General features: G+C 37.9%; 1 protein-coding gene across 11 annotated transcripts in view; it reads right to left on the reverse strand.

The window, feature by feature from the left end:
- Positions 1–2701: 2701 nt before the first annotated feature.
- Positions 2702–20612, reverse strand: part of ADGRB3 (adhesion G protein-coupled receptor B3) — a 448905-nt gene continuing 430994 nt past the window's right edge. For 5 of the 11 annotated variants that reach the window (XM_010405707.3, XM_010405688.3, XM_010405662.3 and 2 more), the window contains 3 exons: positions 13807–13842; positions 5462–5566; positions 2834–3525 (listed from right to left, as the gene is read on the reverse strand). In XM_010405707.3, coding sequence (XP_010404009.1) covers positions 3337–3525; positions 5462–5566; positions 13807–13842 — 330 coding nt within the window. In that variant the 3' untranslated portion in view covers positions 2834–3336. Of the gene's footprint in view, positions 3526–5461; positions 5567–13806; positions 13843–20612 lie in introns of all 11 variants that reach the window. The other 6 variants (XM_010405732.3, XM_010405697.3, XM_010405654.3 and 3 more) reach the window with 5 other exon arrangements.

Genomic DNA, 20612 nt, shown 5'->3' on the forward strand with positions numbered 1-20612 from the left:
GTTTTAATAGGAAGTAGTCAAACCAGTAGGCAAATATACTGGATTTCAGCCTGCTTCTAATTTCTAAATATGAAATAGGTAAGAAAATAAAAATGCCTAGGATTTTCTGCTCAGAGCAGCACAAACACTAAATAAAGAGGCACTGAATGTTGCTGCTCAGACACTGAAAGCACATCTGTGACTGCCGTGTGATACATAAACACCCAGGCTAATGCTAAACCTGAATCCACTGGGTTATTAATAACAGCACAACTGGGTCAGCAGCGTATTGAGTGTAAACTGATTTATCATGTTTCCTGGGTAAGTTTGCAGCCTACCCTAAGCTTTCTACAGTTGTAACTAGACCGCCACCGAACAGGAGTTAGGTGATATAAAGCTTATAAAAATAATTTCTGCATTACAGTTATTGAAATACCAAGGTGTTCAAGGTTTGTATTATGTTTAGATCAGTCAAGGAGGATGCTAAGGCTTATATCTGGATTCAAGGGTCTAAGCTTCCAGATTTGGGCTCAAAAATTAGAAATTTGGTAAAACGCTCTGAGACTTCTTACCATATGGAACGAAATCCTTAAAAAATGTGCAGTTTCTGTTGTATGTAGTGAGAGGTTTTGGTGCACTATCTGATCTGAAAAGTTAGTAGGCTGCATAGCCAGCCATGCCATCTGCCTCCTTCTGCACCAGTCTCTTGAAAAGGGGCCAGTTCTGTTTGATTGATGTATCATAGTATAGAATGATAGAATCATAGATACATTAATGCTGGAAAAGACCTCCAAGATCATCAAGTCCAACCTTTGACTGAACACCACCTTCCCAATCAAACCACAGCACTGAGTGCCACATCCAGTTGTTCCTTGAACACTTCCACTACTTCCATGGGCAGCTCAGTCCAATGTTTAATCACCTTTTCTGTGAAGAAATTCTTGATGTCCAACCTAAACCTCTCCTGACGCAAGGGAGGCCACTTCCTCATCCTGTTGCTGGTTGCCTGACCCCCACCTGGCTGCAACGTCCTTTCAGGCCATTGTAGAGAGTGATAAGGTCTCCCCTGAGCCTCCTTTTCTCCAGGCTAAACACTCCCAGCTCCCTCAGATGCTCCTCACAGGACTTGTGTTCCAGACCCTTTGCCAGCCTTGATGCCCTTCTCTGGACATGATCCAGCACCTCAACATCCTTCCTAAATTGAGAGGCCCAGAACTGGACACAGGACTCAAGGGGCAGCCTCACCAGTACAGGGGGACAATCACTGCTGTCATCCTGCTGGCCACACTATTGCTGATACAGGCCAGGTGCCACTGGCCTTCTGGGCCACCTGGGCACAGCTGGCTCATGTTCAGCTGCTGTCAACCAGTACCCCCAAGTCCCTTTCTGCTGGGCAGTTTTCCAGCCACTCTGACCCCAGCCTGTAGCGCTGCAGGGCATTGTTGTAATCCAAGTGCAGGATGCAGCACTTGTCCTTGTTGAACTTCACACAGTTGGCCTCAGCCCATTGATCCAGCCTGTCCAGATCCCTCTGCAGAGCCTTTGTGCCCTCCAGCAGATTGACATTCCTGCACAATTTAGCGTTGTCTGCAAACTTACTGGGAGTGATAGTACTTCACCATCTAACCTCTAGGCACCTAAGTCAGTTATTGGACTTGGTACCAGGCTGGTGACTCATTATTTTTCACTTGTTTAAAGATTTAAACCCTGAGGCATTAGATTAGAGAAGTCGGCACTCAGCATGAGGTGCCCACTCAAAGCGGGCAAAGTCAGGCTCCTTCTTGTGACTTAAATACCTTATGGCCTGGAGAAAAGATTGTCAAACTGAAACACTTTCCTGAAGGTTGGTCCTAAGGTTGATCCTAACTACTTTTCTCTTAACAGATGGATGCTGATCTTCCTCTTCCAACGCTCTGGGTTAAGTTTGCACTGGCAAGCCTCTATTCTTGTCTTTTTTCTTCCTAGGCAGATTGGTGGTCATGTTTTCTTCCTCTCTAAGATTTCTCCAGCTAGTAGGCTGCACCATATTCAGTTTTGTAAAGCAGGAACCAAAATAGTTTTTGAAACTTTTTTCTAGAACTATGACTTCTGAAGATTTGAGATATCCTTCATCTATGTCCCCTACAGCTATGCTGTAGATGAGAGTCTTGAAGATCTGGTTTTGATTCTGTGCATGGAAAAGGAGATTTAATCTTCCTTTTCCTAATTGTTTAACTGTATTTTCAATACAAATCATACTCTTTTCTTGATTTATAATGAAACTGACTAATTTTTTTGGGATTTGGTTCATTGTTTTGGTTTTTTTTTTGATCTAAAATACTCAGGATTTTTTTAATCTTGAGATTATTTTTTGTTATACAGCAACAAGACCATGCACAAGACATAATGATTCTAAGTGTTTTCTTTGGGTGCTGTGCATTGAAACTTAACTTATTTTCTATTATTTGTCTTTCTACAACAAGATAAAAATTCTTATAAAACAGAACAATTGTAATATAATTCTGACAAGTCCAATTTATATGGTACACTGTCAGAAAAGAATACCTAAGAAAATGCAGAATGGCTACAAGCCTACTAATATGATTTAGAAACTTCTTGAAGAAGCTACATACAACATGCTATTAAAACTGCAAATACCTATTCAATATTTGTGCTTTTAAAGAAAATTTTATAAATATTCAAATTTAAGAGAAACAATATGGAATAAAATGCACTAGGAAACTGATATGTAGACAAAGGTTTATTTACACCATACAACATTTTAAATATTTTATACACAGCTGCAGCAGAGAAAGCTATTCTGAGCTTTCCAGAGAAAACTGCAATAATAAAGATGTGAAATATATTATTCATATAAAAGTGAGATTATTACTTTATTGCATTTAAAGCAATGAAGAATGTAGCTCAACAGACATTCATTTAATGACAAAAACTTTGCTTTTATATTATAAAGTAAAAAGTGTAGTAATGGCCAAACAGACTGTTATAAACTTTAAAAACTGCATAAATATATACATTGTGCTTCATGGTGAAGTTTTTTGAAAACTAAACCAAATGAAGCTGTTACAACATGAATCGTTGCTTGAGGTTTATCTATAAAGATTACCTTACAAATCCATTCCACGGGTACTTACAACACACGATGGTAAGAATTGTACACCTGGTTCTCCACTAGCCACACTAGTGGGAATATACTGTACGAAAAAACCACTGACATTTGGCACAGGAAGAGCCTGACATAAAGGAGTTGCAATGTTCAGACAGGAGTGTCAGGATCGTCAGGATTCCTGAAGTCTTTTTACTGTCAGTGCAATGAATTATTTTTACTTTGTTTCTGTTTTGTTCAGTTTGCTTTTGTTAAACTTCTGTTTGAAAGTCACCTTCTTGCACGTCTAAAGGCAAGTTCAGACACTTCTCCCATTCTGCTGGTCTGAGTTCTAAAGCATCTTTTGCCTCTGTGTCTAATACATTTATCGTTGTATAGTGTTGGTAGTCACCTGTGGTTTTGAAACTGTCCCATGGAGCCTTGCTCGGTCCTGAGTTCTCCTGAAGACCAAAGAAAGAAGAATTAAAATCAAAGATGAAATAAAGCAGTTTCCATTTATAAGGCTGATTGCTGACGTGCTCTCACGAGACACAGAAGCTGGAGAGGGGAAATGGCTTTGCAGGGAGCCAGGCTGGTGGGTGCTCGGCACCGCTGAGACTCTTTCTTTGTGAGCAATCAACACTTTGGCAGGCTCCTCACCTGAGCTGCCAGCGAAGCCCTTTCTTTCACAGAACCAATATACGTGAGGAATGGGTTGAGAGATCCAGTACCAATAGACATCTTTCTAACAGAGGGAGAAAAGTGGGAGAAGAGTGTAGAAAAGAGGGAGAAGAGAAAGGAAGGTAACTGAGAAGAGTTTGTTGCCTGAAATATGGAGTGATTTAAAATAGAGACTGCCAGCTGGATTTTGAATTGCGGCAGGTGCACGGCAGAACGACAGAAACCTTGAAAATGCTGTGAGAGCCACCTTGCCTTACAGGCTGATGAGCTCATGTATATTAGGATTAACAGACTGAAAGGTGGTTATTTTCTACTGAATGATTTTTTTTTTTAATGCTAGGTTTTATAAGGTAAAGACTTTATGGACCAATTTAATTAGAGATTTCTGCTGTGGCATGATGGGTGGGATTTAGTTGCTAAAATCCAATATTTTTGCACCATCTAAGAGGCTTTTAGACTTTCTGGTTGATCTCCAACTATCTTTCATGAGAGGTGCAGATCTTCTTTGAGTCCTGTATCGTCACTGCCTATACTGTGCTGTAAACCAAGACCTCTGTTTAAAATAGCCTGAGATGCCTATATTTAGGTACCTGGATCACTCTCTGACTGTCTCACAAACAGACCATTCCTCTAGGCAGCTTTTATTAGCAGAGCTTTCAAAAGCACAGCACCGACGTGAAACAGAGTAAACACAACTCTTCCACTGAGATTCCCTTTGAGATTTTGAATTAATTCAAGCTTTATGTGAATAGCAAATCTCAAGTAGGGAGACAAATGAAAACTTTACATGTCAGCTGATCTCAAAAGGGGGAGTGAGTGAGAACTTGATACAAAATAACACATATCACAGATAAAGGTTCATCAAAGAATCAGGGCTAAATTTCTGCTGGATTAAGATGATGTAAATGATGTAAATCCATTGGCCTCACATCTGCTTAATACCTCTTCTTCATGTCTGAGAGCAGCTCTTCTGAAAAAGTTATACAATACAATGATTCTAGCTCAATTCCATTTAATATACAATTTTCACATTATAAAATTATATAAAATTATTTATAATCAAAATATTACCGATAAAAAATATGTCAGACTAAATTAGCTGTTTTAATTAGGCAGAATCAACTATTTCCTTGCTCTCATCATCAGATGTAGTCAGGGTGTTATGCATGTGCATATGAGTGTGTGTGGATAAATTTGAATCATGATGATAGCAGCCTCAACTCAGGATGATTTAATTTTTGCTTTTCCCATGGTAAATATTTATAAACCTATTATGGAAAAGACATGGCATTACAGAGATTTCATGTGCTTTCTGGACCATTGCATATATAGGTAAATCTATCTGGACTTGTTTGTAAGTATCTAATTTATTATCCCTTGCCTAGCTAGAGGAAAAGCCCTATTGGTCAAATTATATCAGTGAGCTGCTTTCTCTATATAAAGCCCCTTAGACACAGTAGGCACATACAGATTTGAAATGCGTTCCCTACAGTTCAATTACTTGTCATCTACAATGATGTTAGTGAGTTAGTTATGGTCTAATTGTGGAACGTAATGAGTCTCATCATAGGTTGGATTACTGAAAATAGCTTTTGTTCTCATTTCTGAGGTACCTAAAGGTGAGGTCTTCTTGGGAAATGTACTGAAGTCAAAGGGCTCTTGTTTCCTTGTTGTTTAGGATCCACCATATTTTAAATATAATAGAAGGACACTTACCATACTGCCTGATTTTGGTACATCCCGAAATCTGTCCAGAGTCTGAAATTTCTGATTTAACTCTTGAAACAATTCCATATGCCTCTTTCTTGTATGCATGACCTTCTGCAAAACGGAATATACTTGCTTATATTTATAATTGCGTCTGGGTTTTTTTTTTAAGAGAAGCATTCGTTTTTCCAACATAATAAAGTAAATTGAATTTGGCAGGGCCATCTTTTCCCTATAGATTTGACCAATGGAAGTGAATTGCCCTGGCCCTTCTCTCTGGTGCGTTTAATGATCCTCCTGTGTACAAGAGACTGTTTTAACTCTACATTTATCGAGTTGCTGAAATAAGGGACCACTGGTTTTATGCTAGCTTGGAAGTATCCTGAAAGTAATGGCAATTTCTCAGAAGAGTATTTCTCTTGCACATCAAGAATATTTTCTAGAATTTCTCTTTTCAGCATGGATGCTTATATTTTAATTTCTACAGGAAAGCAACAGCACTTTGTAATGGTCCCTGTTGGAATAATTTTTATGAGAATGCTGAACTCGGAAATCTTGGCTCAAAATGGAAAATCCCCAAATGCTATGTCTTTTTACTTAGACATCTTCTTGTCATTCAAATCATAAAATGCATTCATATTGAACTGCATTCATATTAGGAAAAGAAGCACATTTTTTCAATTTTACTTGCGTTCTTATTTCATGTACAAATAAATTGGAAACCACCCTCCTTCTAGCCCATGCCAAGGGCACTCTTCCACAGAAACTAATTATATGGCACTCCTGTGGAAGAGGGGAAGACCCCAAAGAGCCCCCACAATTCTCATGGCCTCAGCTATTTATCTGCCTGGGCAGCTACTTGGAGAGTGAAGCCTGTTTTCAAGCCTAGATTGTAAACTATGCCTATCAGAGCTGTTTTCAAAGGAATTCATGCTCAGTTATGGATTCAGAGCAGCCTCTGGAGCAAAGCTGAAGGCTGCTTACTGTTTGACCAGTCTCTTAGTTCTGTGGTCTGGATGGTCTGGGGGTGGGAGGGTCTGAAGATGCTTCACCTCAATCCAACAGGGGATGGGCTTGGCTTTTTCTTAAGCTTTTGTAACTGCTTGAACTTGAATTACAGCCAGGGCAGCAGCCAGGAATGCTGATAGAAGAGGTGCAGGACACAGGTCTTTGTGCAAGTCTACTAATTGTCAAGCCTGATTTTCCCTGGAGTTGTGAGTGAAACCCTGCAAACTTACATGTGTGGTAACACTCCTGCCAAGCCTAGGTTAATACCTTTTAAAACAGACTGGCAATACCTGACTCTCAATATTCCTTTAACAATGCCATCTTTATCTTTCGTTTGCATTATGTCTTTAGAGATTTCATGAAACGTGGCTGCTCTTTTGGTCAGGCATTTCTACTGCCATGCTGTAATAACCATATTAGTCTTAATACAGCCACACAGTATCTTGAGAACTTGTTCCCTTCTGAGAAAAGGAGTTTGGCAACGTTTCACCAGAGAGAGATGGGACATGAGCAATTAAAGATCTATTAACTTGAGTTGTGGGGTGAATAAGGGAAAACCTTTTGCAGTATTTGGTAATAAACTCCTCACAAAAGGTAATTTAACTAGCCATAGCTGATCTAAATTTGTGAGGGGAGTTTCACTTAAGTGTCTTCCTAGGGATTCTTTTAAGATATTACTGCAATGGTAGACAGGAGTATATGGCAATTTTCATATATATAAATATAAAAAAGAAAGGTTCTACTTCAAAGATTATTATTGTCTGAAATAAGGAGACATGGTCATGGGAATAAAACATTTTTGGTGGGTTAAAACACTAGCTCTAAAGAGCAGGAAATAGCATGAGGCTGTGAAACAAGTATCTCCATTTGGAAACTTTTTAGTAGAAGGCTGGGAATATAGAGAATGCTACTTTCTGATATATTTTCCTTAATCGTGTACCCAAGATGTGATTAAATAGCAAATATGAATAATGCAAATGTCTTACTCAGTTCATTATATTATTCCTGAGGAGAAGCAGGTGGGAGGAGAAATAAAACACTTGCACTGGGAAGTCAGCCAGAAAAAAAAGTCTTTACATTTTATTCTTAATAGCAGCATGACTGGTATGAACATGTACCTATGGATCTTTTGGTTACTTTGTGTTTTCCTAGCTTCCATTCCATAATTCCTACCCACTGACACCCACCCCCTCCCTATTGCTTATAAAGAACAATCTGAACTGAAGGTGCAGTAACTTAAATTTCCAACTTTAACTCTCAAGTTCTAGACTTCTTTTAAATTCCTGGTTAGAAAGCACCAGCTTATCTTCTTTCTAGAAAATATGCTCTGTTGGGTAACTCTTTCTCTTTTACGAGAAAAAAACCTACAAAGTATTGTAGGGTGTTATTCTGTTTTCTCTATTAAATGGGCAATGTGGACAACACCCCATTATTAATATTAGAAATTAATAACTTTTAACAATACAAAGCTGGAGATCGTGACAACTAATACTAGAATGACTGTGGTAGCATCAGGATCTGGAAAGGATGGAAACTGAACTTGTGCTGCCCTTCTTTCTTTAGGTGCAGCTGCGCAGTTGCCCATTGATGTGGCATCCCTGCCAGAAGCACCAGTCACCCACCAGGCTCCAGACACACATCTTCTTGTGGTGTCTCCTGCAGGTTCCATTACTCCTGTGCCCCATACCCTAAACGGGGTCAAGCTGAATCGACCCCCCTTCCACATTTCTACCCCCCCTCTTAAGTCAGATTGAGAGTGTGTTTTGAAAAGACTACACCTTACTCTGATGATCACCCACTCACAGAAAAGGATTCAGAGTGTGGATGGCTGTCATCAAGATGGGGAGAACTTCAAACATAACTCTGTATCCAGTTTCCTTTTTTATTTATGATAGGGCTTTAGCTGAACTCTAATTCAAGACAAATATACTCATGAATATTTCATGACACCCCACCTGGACTACTGTATTCAGCTTTGGGGTTCCCAACATAAGATCGATATAGACCTGTTGGAGTGAGTGTAGTGGAGGGTGACAAAGGTGATCAGCAGGCTGGAGGACCTCTCCTATGAATTCAGACTGAGAGAGTTGGGGTTGTTCAGCCTGCAGATGAAAAGGCTTCAGGAAGATCTTACAGCAGCCTTGCAGTACCTAAGGGGGCCTACAAGAAAGCTGGAGAAGGACTTTTTACAATAACATATAGTGATAGGACAAGTGGTGGTGTCTTTAAGCTGAAACAGGGTAGGTTTAGACTAGATATAGAAAAAAACTTCTATGATGAGGGTGATGAGACACTGGAACAGACCAGAGAAGTTGTGGATGCCCCATTCCTGGAAGTGTTAAAGGCCAGGTTGGATGAGGCTCAACCTGGTCCAGTGGAAGGTGTTCCTCCCAGTGGCTGGGGCTTGGCTCTTGATGATCTCTAAGGCCCCTTTCAACCTAGGCTATTTTGTGATTCTATGATTTGTAGTCAATCTTATAAATAACAATATCATCATCATCATCATCATCATCATCATCATCATCATCATCATCATCATCACTACAAGGTCATTTAATTTGCCTTGGAGATTTTCTACATTGTCACAGTTAAAAATGTTCTCTCTCAAATATTGTACAAAGCAGCTAAGTTAAAAGAACAGATGGGGAATGCCTTCTCAGTCCTCTAATGGAAACATGCTGTGTTTTCAAGATGTTATAGGTATGATCAGTTGCCAAACTTGGGAACAGGAAAGAATTTTTCCCTGCAGGCATATTTTTTTTTTACCTTTGCTTTCAAGAGGTGTCTTCAGGTTAGTAAGAGAATGATTTTAAACTTTTGTGAGTTATAATGGTATTATAATAAATAGCTATGGCAGATGAAATTCTGAAAGAATGCAGCTCCAGCAATCAGTGGTCAATTTAGCATTTTTGTTGGTAAAAGTCTACTGATCTGTGGAAAGGAAAGAAGACAGTCTGGTATTCACACTTGTCCTGTGTATCCCTGCTCTCCCTCAGAGCTAGAGATGACTTGAATCCTGGGGATCAGGGTAATAAGGCACTTCTCTGAATTATTTGGCATAAACGTTGTTAACAGAGTAGATCCAATGAATGGCTTATAGAAATGAGAGAGTGGGGTTAGTGGGGAAATCCAAAAGTCAGACTCTCTCATAGAATTTAAAGGTAATTGTGATCTTGAGTCCTAAAACGCATGCCAATAGTACTGTTTAGCTCTCTCGTATGTTTTGTAATTGCCAGCATACACCTATTATAAAGCCCTCCTGGGAATTTCTACAGCATCTGTATTTCTGTTCAACATAATTAGAATGAATTTTATTTGATCTGACAGCTAACTGTTAGTGCTGAGACTCAATAAAAAAGCTACCTGTCCAGCTCTAGAGAAAAAATGACAGCAATTGGAGGGCACTTAGCTGGGGTTAGCACAGCCTGTGGCAGCAAGGATCCAAAATGTCCAGACCAATAATTTTGCTCATGTTTTGGACATCAAACTGCATGAATGAGTCCAAACTTATCTTTATTAATAGCAAGAAAAGAGATGTAAAGTTGTTTCATGTTGACTGTTCATTTAGCAAACTTCAAAGTTCAACTAGATTAGTCAGTGTTTTACAAAATCTGTGGACAGTATATTATGCAGCAGAAATACTTCCTGCTGACAGACTAAGCCCTGTTTGTGACACTCTGTGTTTTTTTTTTCTTTTTTCCTACATGAAGGGATATTTTAAGAATGTAATGGTAAACTATTTAAAAAGGAAAACAAGATACAGGCGTCCACTTTTGAGATTCAATCCCCCTAACCAGTTTGAGATCTATAAGTGCTTGCCAGTTTTGATGTCATCTTTTTCTCTCTCCCTTTTCTTTCACTGAGACACAAGTTTTCTGTAACAGAACCCACACAGTCACAGGACTTTCATTATTTATAATCCATTGCAAAGGCCCTTAAAACTACATCTGTACTCCTGCATGTATTGAGGATAACAGAGACAGAGAGTATTTTGTGGTATTGTGTAGTCTTAGTCTGGCTGTGTTCACATTACATAGCAGCTGGCTTTGAGTTTCTTCTGGGGCTCTTGGAGAAAAATGGCCTTTCTCAAGTTTATTTTTATGCATGTTTTTCCTTCAAATTATTTATATTAAGGTGAATGTTCCATTGGAAGACACTAGAACAGTCTTTTCTTCTTTTCTTCTTTTCTTCTTAAGTATGGAACCATGACTCTATAGTAATAAGTCAAACATGTCCGAGACTGTTCTCTGGCAACATCTAACATGGAATGTTCTCCATGAATACTAAATTCTATTAAATTCTCTTAGTTTCCCAAATAAAAAGTCTAAAACCAAATTGTCTGTTGTGAATGGTACCCTGATTGAATTGAGTCCCTAATGACACTCAAGAACTTTTTGGAGAGACAAGGCCAGACTAAAATAGTGAAGGTCTTTCTAAAAATTAATCCATATAAAACCTGGTATTTTGGCACCTAGGAATATTCCCTCAAATGTCTAATTTAGTAAGATAGACATAGCCTGAGTATTTGTCTTGTATGTATATAGAGACACGTGTGAAAGGTTGAGGGTGTAGAGACTGCTGAGAGAGTGTTAAAAGGACAAGGACAGAGGTAGCCAAACTTGTCCCAGCCTTGTCCACACTGCATACTTAACATTTGTTATCTTCAGAACCACATCCATGTCATTCTGTGATTTTGTATCCTCAGAAATGTGGAAGGGCATTGTCTCAGGGAGTGCCAGCTGGCACTGGTCACAGACAAAGCAAAGAAAGTGTTAAACATTTAAGTAGTATGTTCAATCCCTTTGGCTCAATCTTACCACCAGACTGTGTTCTATTTTGCAGCCAAGCTGCTTTGGGGTATCCAAAGAGAAGCATTTTGGCCATGCCACACTATCTCAACACTTTTTGGCTTTTTTATTTTATTTTACCTTAGACAGACAGCCATGCTATGTGTAAAGATACAGGAAAGCCCACAGACTTAATCAGATGGATCATAAAGGTGGGAGGTGAGATGGGGTTAGTCTGCATCAATATTTGTAAAACACAGTAGCAACTGGCACAGTATTGCTGCTGGTCTCAATTCTTTAGCAGTCACTCCTAGTGGCCCCATCCTTTCCTTGCTATTAAAAAATACATTTTCCTGCATTGTAATGGTAATTCTAAAAATCCTAGGCCATGGAACAGCAATATTGCAAACAAGTTAAGACAACACAAAGCTGGGAGGAGCGGCCGATACCCCAGACGGCTGTGCTTCCCTTCAGAAGGACCGGGACAGGTTGTAGAGAGGGGCAGAGAAGAACTGTCTGAAACTCAACAGAGGAAAGTGCAGGGTCCTGCACCTGGGGAAGAGTCCTGCACCAGGAGAGGTCCTGCACCAGGAGAGGCTGGGCACTGACCTGCTGGAAAGAGAAGGCCTGCAGAGAAGGCCCTGGGTGTCCTAGTGGACAACAAGCTCTCCATGAGCCAGCAGTGGCCAAAAAGGCCAATGGTGTCCCTGGGGTGCCTCAGGAAGAGCACTGCCAGCAGGGAGAAGGAGGTGATCCTGCCCCTCTACTCAGCCCTGGTGAGGCCACATCTGGAGTGTTGTGTCCAGTTCTCAGCTCCTCAGTAAAAGAGAGACATGGAGCTCCTGGAGTGGGTCCAGTGGCGGGCAACAAATATGATTAAGGGATTGGAGAACCTCCCTTATGAGGAAAGATTGAGGGAATTGGGCCTGTTCCGCCTTGAAAACAGACAACTGAGAGTGGACCATATCACTGTCTGTAAGTATCTAAACAGTGGTGTTGAAGAGGTTTCCAGGCTCTTCTTGGTGGTGCCAAGCAATAGGACAAGAGAAAATGGGCAGAAACTGATGCACAAGAAGTTCCACCTGAATATGAGGAAGAATTTCTTTGCTGTGCAGGTGACTGAGCACTGGAACAGACTGCCCACGGAGGTTGTGGAGTCTCCCTGACTGGAGATATTCAAGAACCGCCTGGACGCAATCCTGTGCCATGTACTCTAGGATGACCCTGCTTGAGCAGGGAAGTTGGACCACATGACCCACTGTGGTCTCTTCCAACATGACCCATTCTGTGAGTCTGTGAAACCATGTGAGTCAAGAGAAAATATGTAATGTGAATTGTGTTTCTTGAGAGCAGAATGTGTACTGCACTGGTGTTTATTTGGTGTTGGATTATGTTTCTGAGTGACAGGAAGAATGTTTTAGTATCTGTTGCCACAGAGAATGCTCTCATTGTGAACAGCATGATATTTCTACTTTTCAACAAAAAAACCCAGTAAAGTTTAGAATTCTTGTATCACTCTAGTTATAAAACTTCTGATTTAATTTAATTTTAGAGTTGCTTGCTCATCACAAATTTGTTATTGTTTAATGTTTTTCTTCTTCCTTTCTATGCATTTATCCTAAAGCATATTTAGGGTAATTGCAAACAGGGGAATTTTTGGTGTTATGATTGATATGTGCTGATCACGGGCTTTCAAATTTTAGCCCAAGATCTGTAGGTTCCATACAAATATAATTGTTCAGTTTCTTTGGAGACACTCGTAATGAATTATATCAAGCTATTTCTATGCATGAATAGACAACCTATGTGAAAACCCCAAATTATGAACAGCCCCTTGAAAACTAACTGCTGCATTCCTTCTGGTAGAAATCAGAGAAAAAAACCGCAAACAAGTCTCTAGGAGACTTAATCATATTGACCGAGATAGAACAAAATGGTCATTAATGAACACAACTAAACCTTCTCACTCAGCAGGATCTAAGTCGGAAATTGTGGATATCCATCCTAAAGAACCTTACATGAACTTAGTTTTTTATATAGCATGTGATCCATACGCTTTGACACCTGCAGCACTTCACCATTTGAAATTTGACACATTCATAATCACTACTTGGATGTGAAACTCGTATTTCTGTAAAGTAGTATTGAAGAAAGATAAAAAGAAATTATTGAAAATCTCTTGAACAAAGCAACCTTCTGCAATGATGTTGCCTGTCCTATAAAAGTGTCACACTTCTTCAATAAGTAGATAGCCAGCCAAAAAGAAAGAAAAAAAAAACCAAAAAAACCAAACCCAGATGAAAATGAAGAGGCAAAGAATTTAAAAACTGAAATCATGATGGTTAATATTGCAATATGACAGTTTGATATCAGAATATTTTGCAAACAAGTTGCACCAAAGTAGTTTTAATGAATTGTTCATCATGTTCTGTACAGTACCAATTGAACAACCCTATTGCATCTACTATGCCAGAAGGCTAAAATCTGCTGAAATGAACACTTCACATTTACTTTTAGGAAAATACTTTTAATAATCAGGAATAATTCAGTAAAACTTACTTCAAAGTCAAGGTCCGAATAACGTGATTTTCTTCTCTATTAAGCAGTAAAAAAAAAGAAAAAAGAGGTTTTATTAACAAGGGGACTATTCAATTCATATTAATGAGTCTAAATAACATTCTTGTTCTCCTATCAGGTATATATTAGGTATTCTGTAGGAAGATATAGATTTTATCTTGATAATTTAAGATTAATGTATGACTTTGCATAGTTTGTTAGACCAGTATCATCATATTTTCTCTGAAATAAACCAGACTTCATTTCACTGGGATGCATAATGTGCATGTTATTTGCATGCAATTGAACCTGTTGGTGTATAAAATGTATCTGTTTCTATACTTTCTGTGGTATTTGAAAATTATCATCATATTTATACATTTTTACACAGGTACCTATACATATCTATGTTTTAGATTTTTATAGGTTTACAGAAATTGATTCCTACATCAGGCTTACATTGGTACAACTCCATTGATTTTAATGGAATAAATGACAGCAAAATCAAGCCGAAGCCATAGTTTCAGCTTGTTTGTTTGCAATGACAATCTGAATGGAGAAAGCAATGACTTTGTTTTAAACTTATGACAAATCTGATTCAAAGCATCTGATATAAAGCAAGAATGATTTACTAGTGAAGTAATCACTTGTATAAAATGAAACAGAATATGATTGCTTAGACATGTCACAAATAATTTAGCACAGAATTTTTTAGATTCCAAAAGAAACCAATTATAAAGTCAAATTATATTGAAAAGAAGCAGAACTATTAAAAAGAAGGGATAAAAATATATTTTTTCTTTTAAAGTTGGGAATTAAATGTCTTGCAATAGATTAAAGAGATGTAGAAAGAAGAAGATAGGTTGAGAGAGCTGAAAAGAATGCAAAAAACTTGAGAATGAAAATAAAAGATACATTCATCTTCAGGAAGGAGGGCTAAAGAAGGAAAGAGTACTCCCAAACCCAAAAAGGCTTGTTGCTGAAGTATAACCCTAACTTATATGATAAGGTATGATGGCTTTAAGTCGTGGCGAAGGAACCTTTTCACACTGCACTTAATTTCTTCAGTGAAGAAGAATCAAACCATTAAGTCAAGAGGAATAATGTTTCTGATTTTGATTTTACTTGGTTTAACAAATCTGCAGGTTTTAGTAAGCTTCTTTGTTTTCCTGAAATTGAAAGGAATGACTTTACAAGTCTTCCAGCTGTAAAAAGCGAAGATGTTTTGTCTCTGAGCCCTTGATTATACCACTTTGTGACATGTCGTCTGGTTTTGTAGTAAAATTTTAATGCTCCAATCCACAATAATATAAGGAATATTATTGCAACACTGTCAACACTCTGATGCCTAAAGGGCTCTGAGGCTCTATAAAAGAACAGTCTAAGTTAACCAACAAAACAAGCTTTGGAGAAGGTATCTTTAATCATCAAGGCTTGATTTAAAGAAAATCTATGCATTTGTGATTAGGAATGGTCTACTTTTAAGGTACAATTAGACCACATCTACCACTGAAAAGGCTCAGTGGTTACAAAAGGGGAAACGTACAACGAGGTGCAGTTTACAGGAGTAGCTTTGAAAAATGTTTGAAAAAGCTATTTTTAAGCTAGAGTTCAGTAATAAACCTGATACCATTGAATCCTAAGTAAAAATAAAGCAAATTCTGGAAGAAATGTGCAGTTTTCTAGGAACTGTGATTTGTAAAATTGAAACATTTGTATTTTGCTTTAAGTATGCTTGACTGCAGTGAAAATATTCCTGGCATAGCTGGATTATTAGGTTTTGCACCCAGACAACTCTATCACTGCTTACATGGTGAAAATACATATCTAACAGACTGCAAAATATTCCGTTGTGCTACTGTCAGAGAGAGGCAAGTATTGCAATTTTGCTGTTAGTTCACACCAGTTATGACCAAACAGGTCATATACCACAGGTTTTTCTCAGTGAGGATTTTTCTAGGGCTCAACAAGAATCTATCACAAAAACATTTATTTTAAACTTATATAGTAAAGAACATCTGTTCTGTGCTTGTGCTTCACTTTTTTCCATGGCTGCATACAATGAAATACACCACGAGTGCTGCCTGAGCATATTCTCTTAAGACATAAAATGTGTGTAACTGCCAAGGGAGCAGCAAAGATCTGCAAGTTTTGAAAACCAAAGGATGCTTGTTATGAATGTGATCCTGAATCACTGAAAGTTATTTGCAATATTGTCACTGACACCACTAGGTACATGATCAGGTCCTCCTGGCTGCTACATCATTGTCCTGAAATGACTGCAGTGTTATTTTTTGAGAGAGGGAACATACTCAGAAGCATGAAGTTATTGGGAAACTTATAAGGATGAAGGAGTTTTCCTTTAGTCTCAGTTGGAAGTTGACATTTTACTCAATTGTTCTTCTAGTTTCTGTATGATATATAACAGCCATGAAAATAATTACATTAATTGAGACTGCATTTATTCTTTTTTTCTCATATGAAGTTCGTTGTGCCTCTTTTGGCTGAGGAAAATGGAGTTTTCCACACATACCTAAATGCTTTCAGAAATCAACCATCTAGCTCATTCTACACATTAAACTAGCAAAAGGCAACTGAGTGGAGTAAGGGGGGAAATTTCCTTGTGTCAAATGAGCTGCTGGACTGGTCACACCAATATGTTTCTTTTCAAAAAGCTGTTCCCTTTATGCACCTGCAAAACTGAGAATTATTTTAGCAACATAAGAGTTACAATAGAAGTTGGTGGATTTTTTCCAAGGATCAGATGGAGATTCACTTGAGTATTAATGTTAATATAAGTAATAAATAACTGTAAAGGATATTATCTATGGTTTGCCTCATTTAATATTTTGTATTTGACCAGGTTCTGCTATGATGTTTCAGGAATGATATAGACAAGGGCAAGTATAAAATGACATTTCTACTGCAACACCCTCCCTAAGTCTTCAGTAGTTTAAGAATTTCCTTGTGTTGGGAAATGTGCTGGGGTAGTGAATTCCACAATTTCAATATGTAAAATATGACAAAATTATTTTGTTCATCCCTTTGACATTTCATTTGATGTTCCTCTTTTTGGTGTTATAGGAGATACAAATAATCGTTTCCTATTCACTCCTCACTCATCTGTTCTCCAAGCCGAAGAGCCCCAAATGCTGGAGAACTGTAAGGGTTCGTAATAAAGGGACTGTATAAAAAACTGAAGATCCATGCAATTAGTCAGCATCAGGAAGTTAGCTGGCATAACTCTGAAAGAAAATGAGGGGTATGGGTAAGCAGTGAACTGCAATCCATGTACAATTACAAATGCTACAGAAAAAGAGATCAATTTAAGCAGGCAAGGGTGTGATAGACCTCTTCGTGCAGCTCCAGTGACAGTTCTGCATTGGTGCTCTACTCTTCAAGAAGCCAGATCATGCCTGTAAACTGGGGAAATTTCAGAGGAGAGTAGCAGCAAAAAGTACTTTTAGGAGGAAAGGATAAAAGAGTGATGCAGATTTGTTTAACACTGTATCCGGAAGAAGCAAACACAGAAGCTTGTACAGAAACTTTAGAAGGATATAAACACTGATAAACAAAACTGGTATGGGAAAAACCTGGAAACAAAATCAGAATTGGTATTGGGAAAAAAGTATGTTTATGTAACTATGCAATAATTGCTAAGGGAAACAGTGGAAGCCCTTTACTCTAGTCTTGAAAGTGAAGTTTGACTGTGTTTTAGAGAAATAGATTGTAGAAAGTGTTCTTGCATTGATAGAAAAGATGACCTAACAAGAATTTTTCCATCTCTGGTTTCTATGGCTCTTTAATCTTAATTGATAAAACCCATTTTATGTAGGAAAAAACCCCTACCCTTCATGCCAGAGCCAAAATAAATTGCTGTAGTAATTTATTTTAAATCAATTTTACTTTGTGCCAATCATGTATAGCTTCTCTGTGTAATTCCAGAACAACTTTAAACTCTGCTGAGGGACAAAAACAGAATTTTGAAGAATAATTTCCATACACCAGCACACACTAAGCCGCTGGCACCAGGAAAGAGCTGCTCCTACTAAAAGACTAATAAAATCCCTTTCCATGTCTGTAAAACGACAAATGCCTGGTTTTCTCCTTATTCTATTCTGCATTACACCACTATCTGATTAATTACATCAGATACTCCTAAAGATATATTGCATTGCGCAAAGCATAATTGAAACCAGAGATACCCTATTATAGTGAGGGCTATAACCATGCTTCCATTAATATAAAGTCTTATTATCAGCAGTTTATAATTCACTCTGAGATGACGTTTGACATACAAGATCTTAGCCTGAGGAGGATTTTTTTCCCAGAACAAAAGTAAAGAAAAATCTTTTTTGGCCCTCAGAGATTATATGAGAGATATAAAGGTGGAATGTGGATAGACGTTTTTGATTTCAAATGCCTTTTGTGTGTATATAACTGGAAAACACTCCAGTTTCTGAATAGAAGATTGTTGGCTGCTAGTCCATAACATGAGCTAACATAAAGCCAGAAAATTTTCATGAAAAAGCGAATTTAATATGGGAATTTTTAAGTCTTTAAAACATGCTAGAAAATTTAATACACCAACACACGGCGCAAACATAACTTCAAAGATATCACTTTAAAAGTATTCTGACAAATTATTGTGGCCTGCTGCTCCCTTTTTTTTATAGGGAAGCCTGCATATGTATTTACTCAATCAACTAAGACCACTTGCTTTGTGTTTCTGAATGCTTTTGGGGAAAATGTAGCACTTGTAAAATAGACAATTATAATATAAAGCCTGCAATATATGCTGCACTTTATAATACTAACTAAAATTTCAGTTCTTCACATCTTCAGTTACTACAATAAACTCTGCCTGATTCTACCCCACTTCTGCATGGTAACCCAACAATAAATTGCATCAATTTCTGAAGTCAGAGGACTCTGAGACCTACTCACTCAAGTGAAAGAAATAGAGGGTTGTTATAGGGCTAGACTTCATTTCCCTGAGAGTCACAAAATTGGCAAGAGCTGTCTCCACAGCTTATTGAAGAATGAAATGAGGAACAGGAGGGATAAAAATCTGAGATACAGAATGCCTGAAAATAAATGCAATGTGGAAATAGGATAAAGAAGAAATTCCTGTGGTGCTCGTCTCTCTATTTTGTTTTTTTTACTTCTCATGTCATAAATCAAAATGACTTCACACCATTTTGCTTTTGTTCTGCCTGATGCTCTGGTATTTTATTGATGAGATTGACTATTTTAACTTTGTATTTTTTATTTTTTCTCTCCTTTCCTGGTTTGGGGATTTTTTTTTTATTATTATTATTATTATTATTTTAGAACTTGTTCCTTCCCTGCTGTTTTTATCTCATTCTTCTTAATACCTTCATTTTAAGTTTTTTCTCCATTTCTACCATATTCCCCTCCCCCTTTTTTAATGTCTTTTTTTTTGCCTCTTTTTCTTTACCTATCTTTACTTTTTATTTGCACTTCACTATCTCTAACATATCTCATACTTCTTCCTCCATTTTTTTTTTGCCCAATAAAAAAAGATGAATTACTTATCCTGGAGATATGTTTCCCAGATCACCTTCTTCCTCTACCTTTAAACCTCCAAACTTTTCTCTGCATCTAATGTCTGGGAACGCAATACTTCACTTCAAAGTAATTTCATTTTAATGAGCATACCACTCAGAGTACATTTTCAAAACAAAAATCATTCCAAAAGATTGTATTGAGTGTTTTCTTCATTAAAATCAAAACACTTTGAACTGAAGGAGCATACTCCAAGCCACTTTGATGCCAAGGTAGCAAAGCAAGTTTTAATCCATGCATATAAGGGATGTGCAGGAGATTAACCGGATGTTTGATTAGTTCTCCTCAGAAACTCCATGATGTGCTAATATGCCTGCCTGTGCCTATAATCGCATAAGTACTGTTGCGTGCATACCAAATAAAATAAAAATCACCAATTTGCACATTGTGAATCTGCATATCCCTAAATTTATACTTATCTGGGCAATACTTGTATGTAAATATGATGGCATTCTCAACTATCTTTTCAAACCTGAAATTCTTCCACATGTAATAAAGCATTTAATTGTTCACATCTAAGCGTTTCCTTCAGAAAAAAAAAATATAGATACGAAAGTTTTAGAAGAAACTTTGTGACACACTGTAGAATTCATCTAATTAAATTTAGGACACCAACATTTTTGATGCTTGTGTTTGAACTACTCATTCTGGCTTCCTCTATGGAATCTGAAGAGACACACCTGCACTGAGCCATGTCATTTACTTCATCCTGGAGCAGATGTCTAAAAGTGGCCTAAAAATGGCTATTTGTCTTAATTGAATCTAAAGAGGAGCCAAGTGTGAAGAGCTCTTTCCATTTCAGAAGGAGAATGCCTACATTTAGATATATAATGGTAGGGGTGGTGGATCCTCCCTTCAGAAGGATAGAAGTCAGGATATACACTTATTGTGCTGATACTGTAGTTGTGTTCCAACTATAAGCTGAAAGGAGGGGAAAGCTTTCTACTGCTCAGGATCTTCTCCTTTAGAGCTGGCCTAGTCATGCTCTGTCAGGAGAAAGGTGGGCAGGGTGATCTTGAATGTCCTGCTGCAGGTTTTGCTGCTCCACAAGTCTGACAAAGCCCTGTCTTTTTAAAAGTCTTGCAATCTTCTAAAAAAAAAAAATCTCTTGCCCTCCCTGTTTTACTTTGTTTAATGCAGCAACAAAAGTTAATCCAGCTGGTCAGTTCTAGACAATAACATTTTGGGCTGTACCTCAACCCTTGCTTCTTACACACTGA

This window comes from Corvus cornix, chromosome 3 (genome assembly GCF_000738735.6).
Source record: "Corvus cornix cornix isolate S_Up_H32 chromosome 3, ASM73873v5, whole genome shotgun sequence".
In the NCBI taxonomy this organism is placed as follows: Eukaryota; Metazoa; Chordata; class Aves; order Passeriformes; family Corvidae; genus Corvus; species Corvus cornix.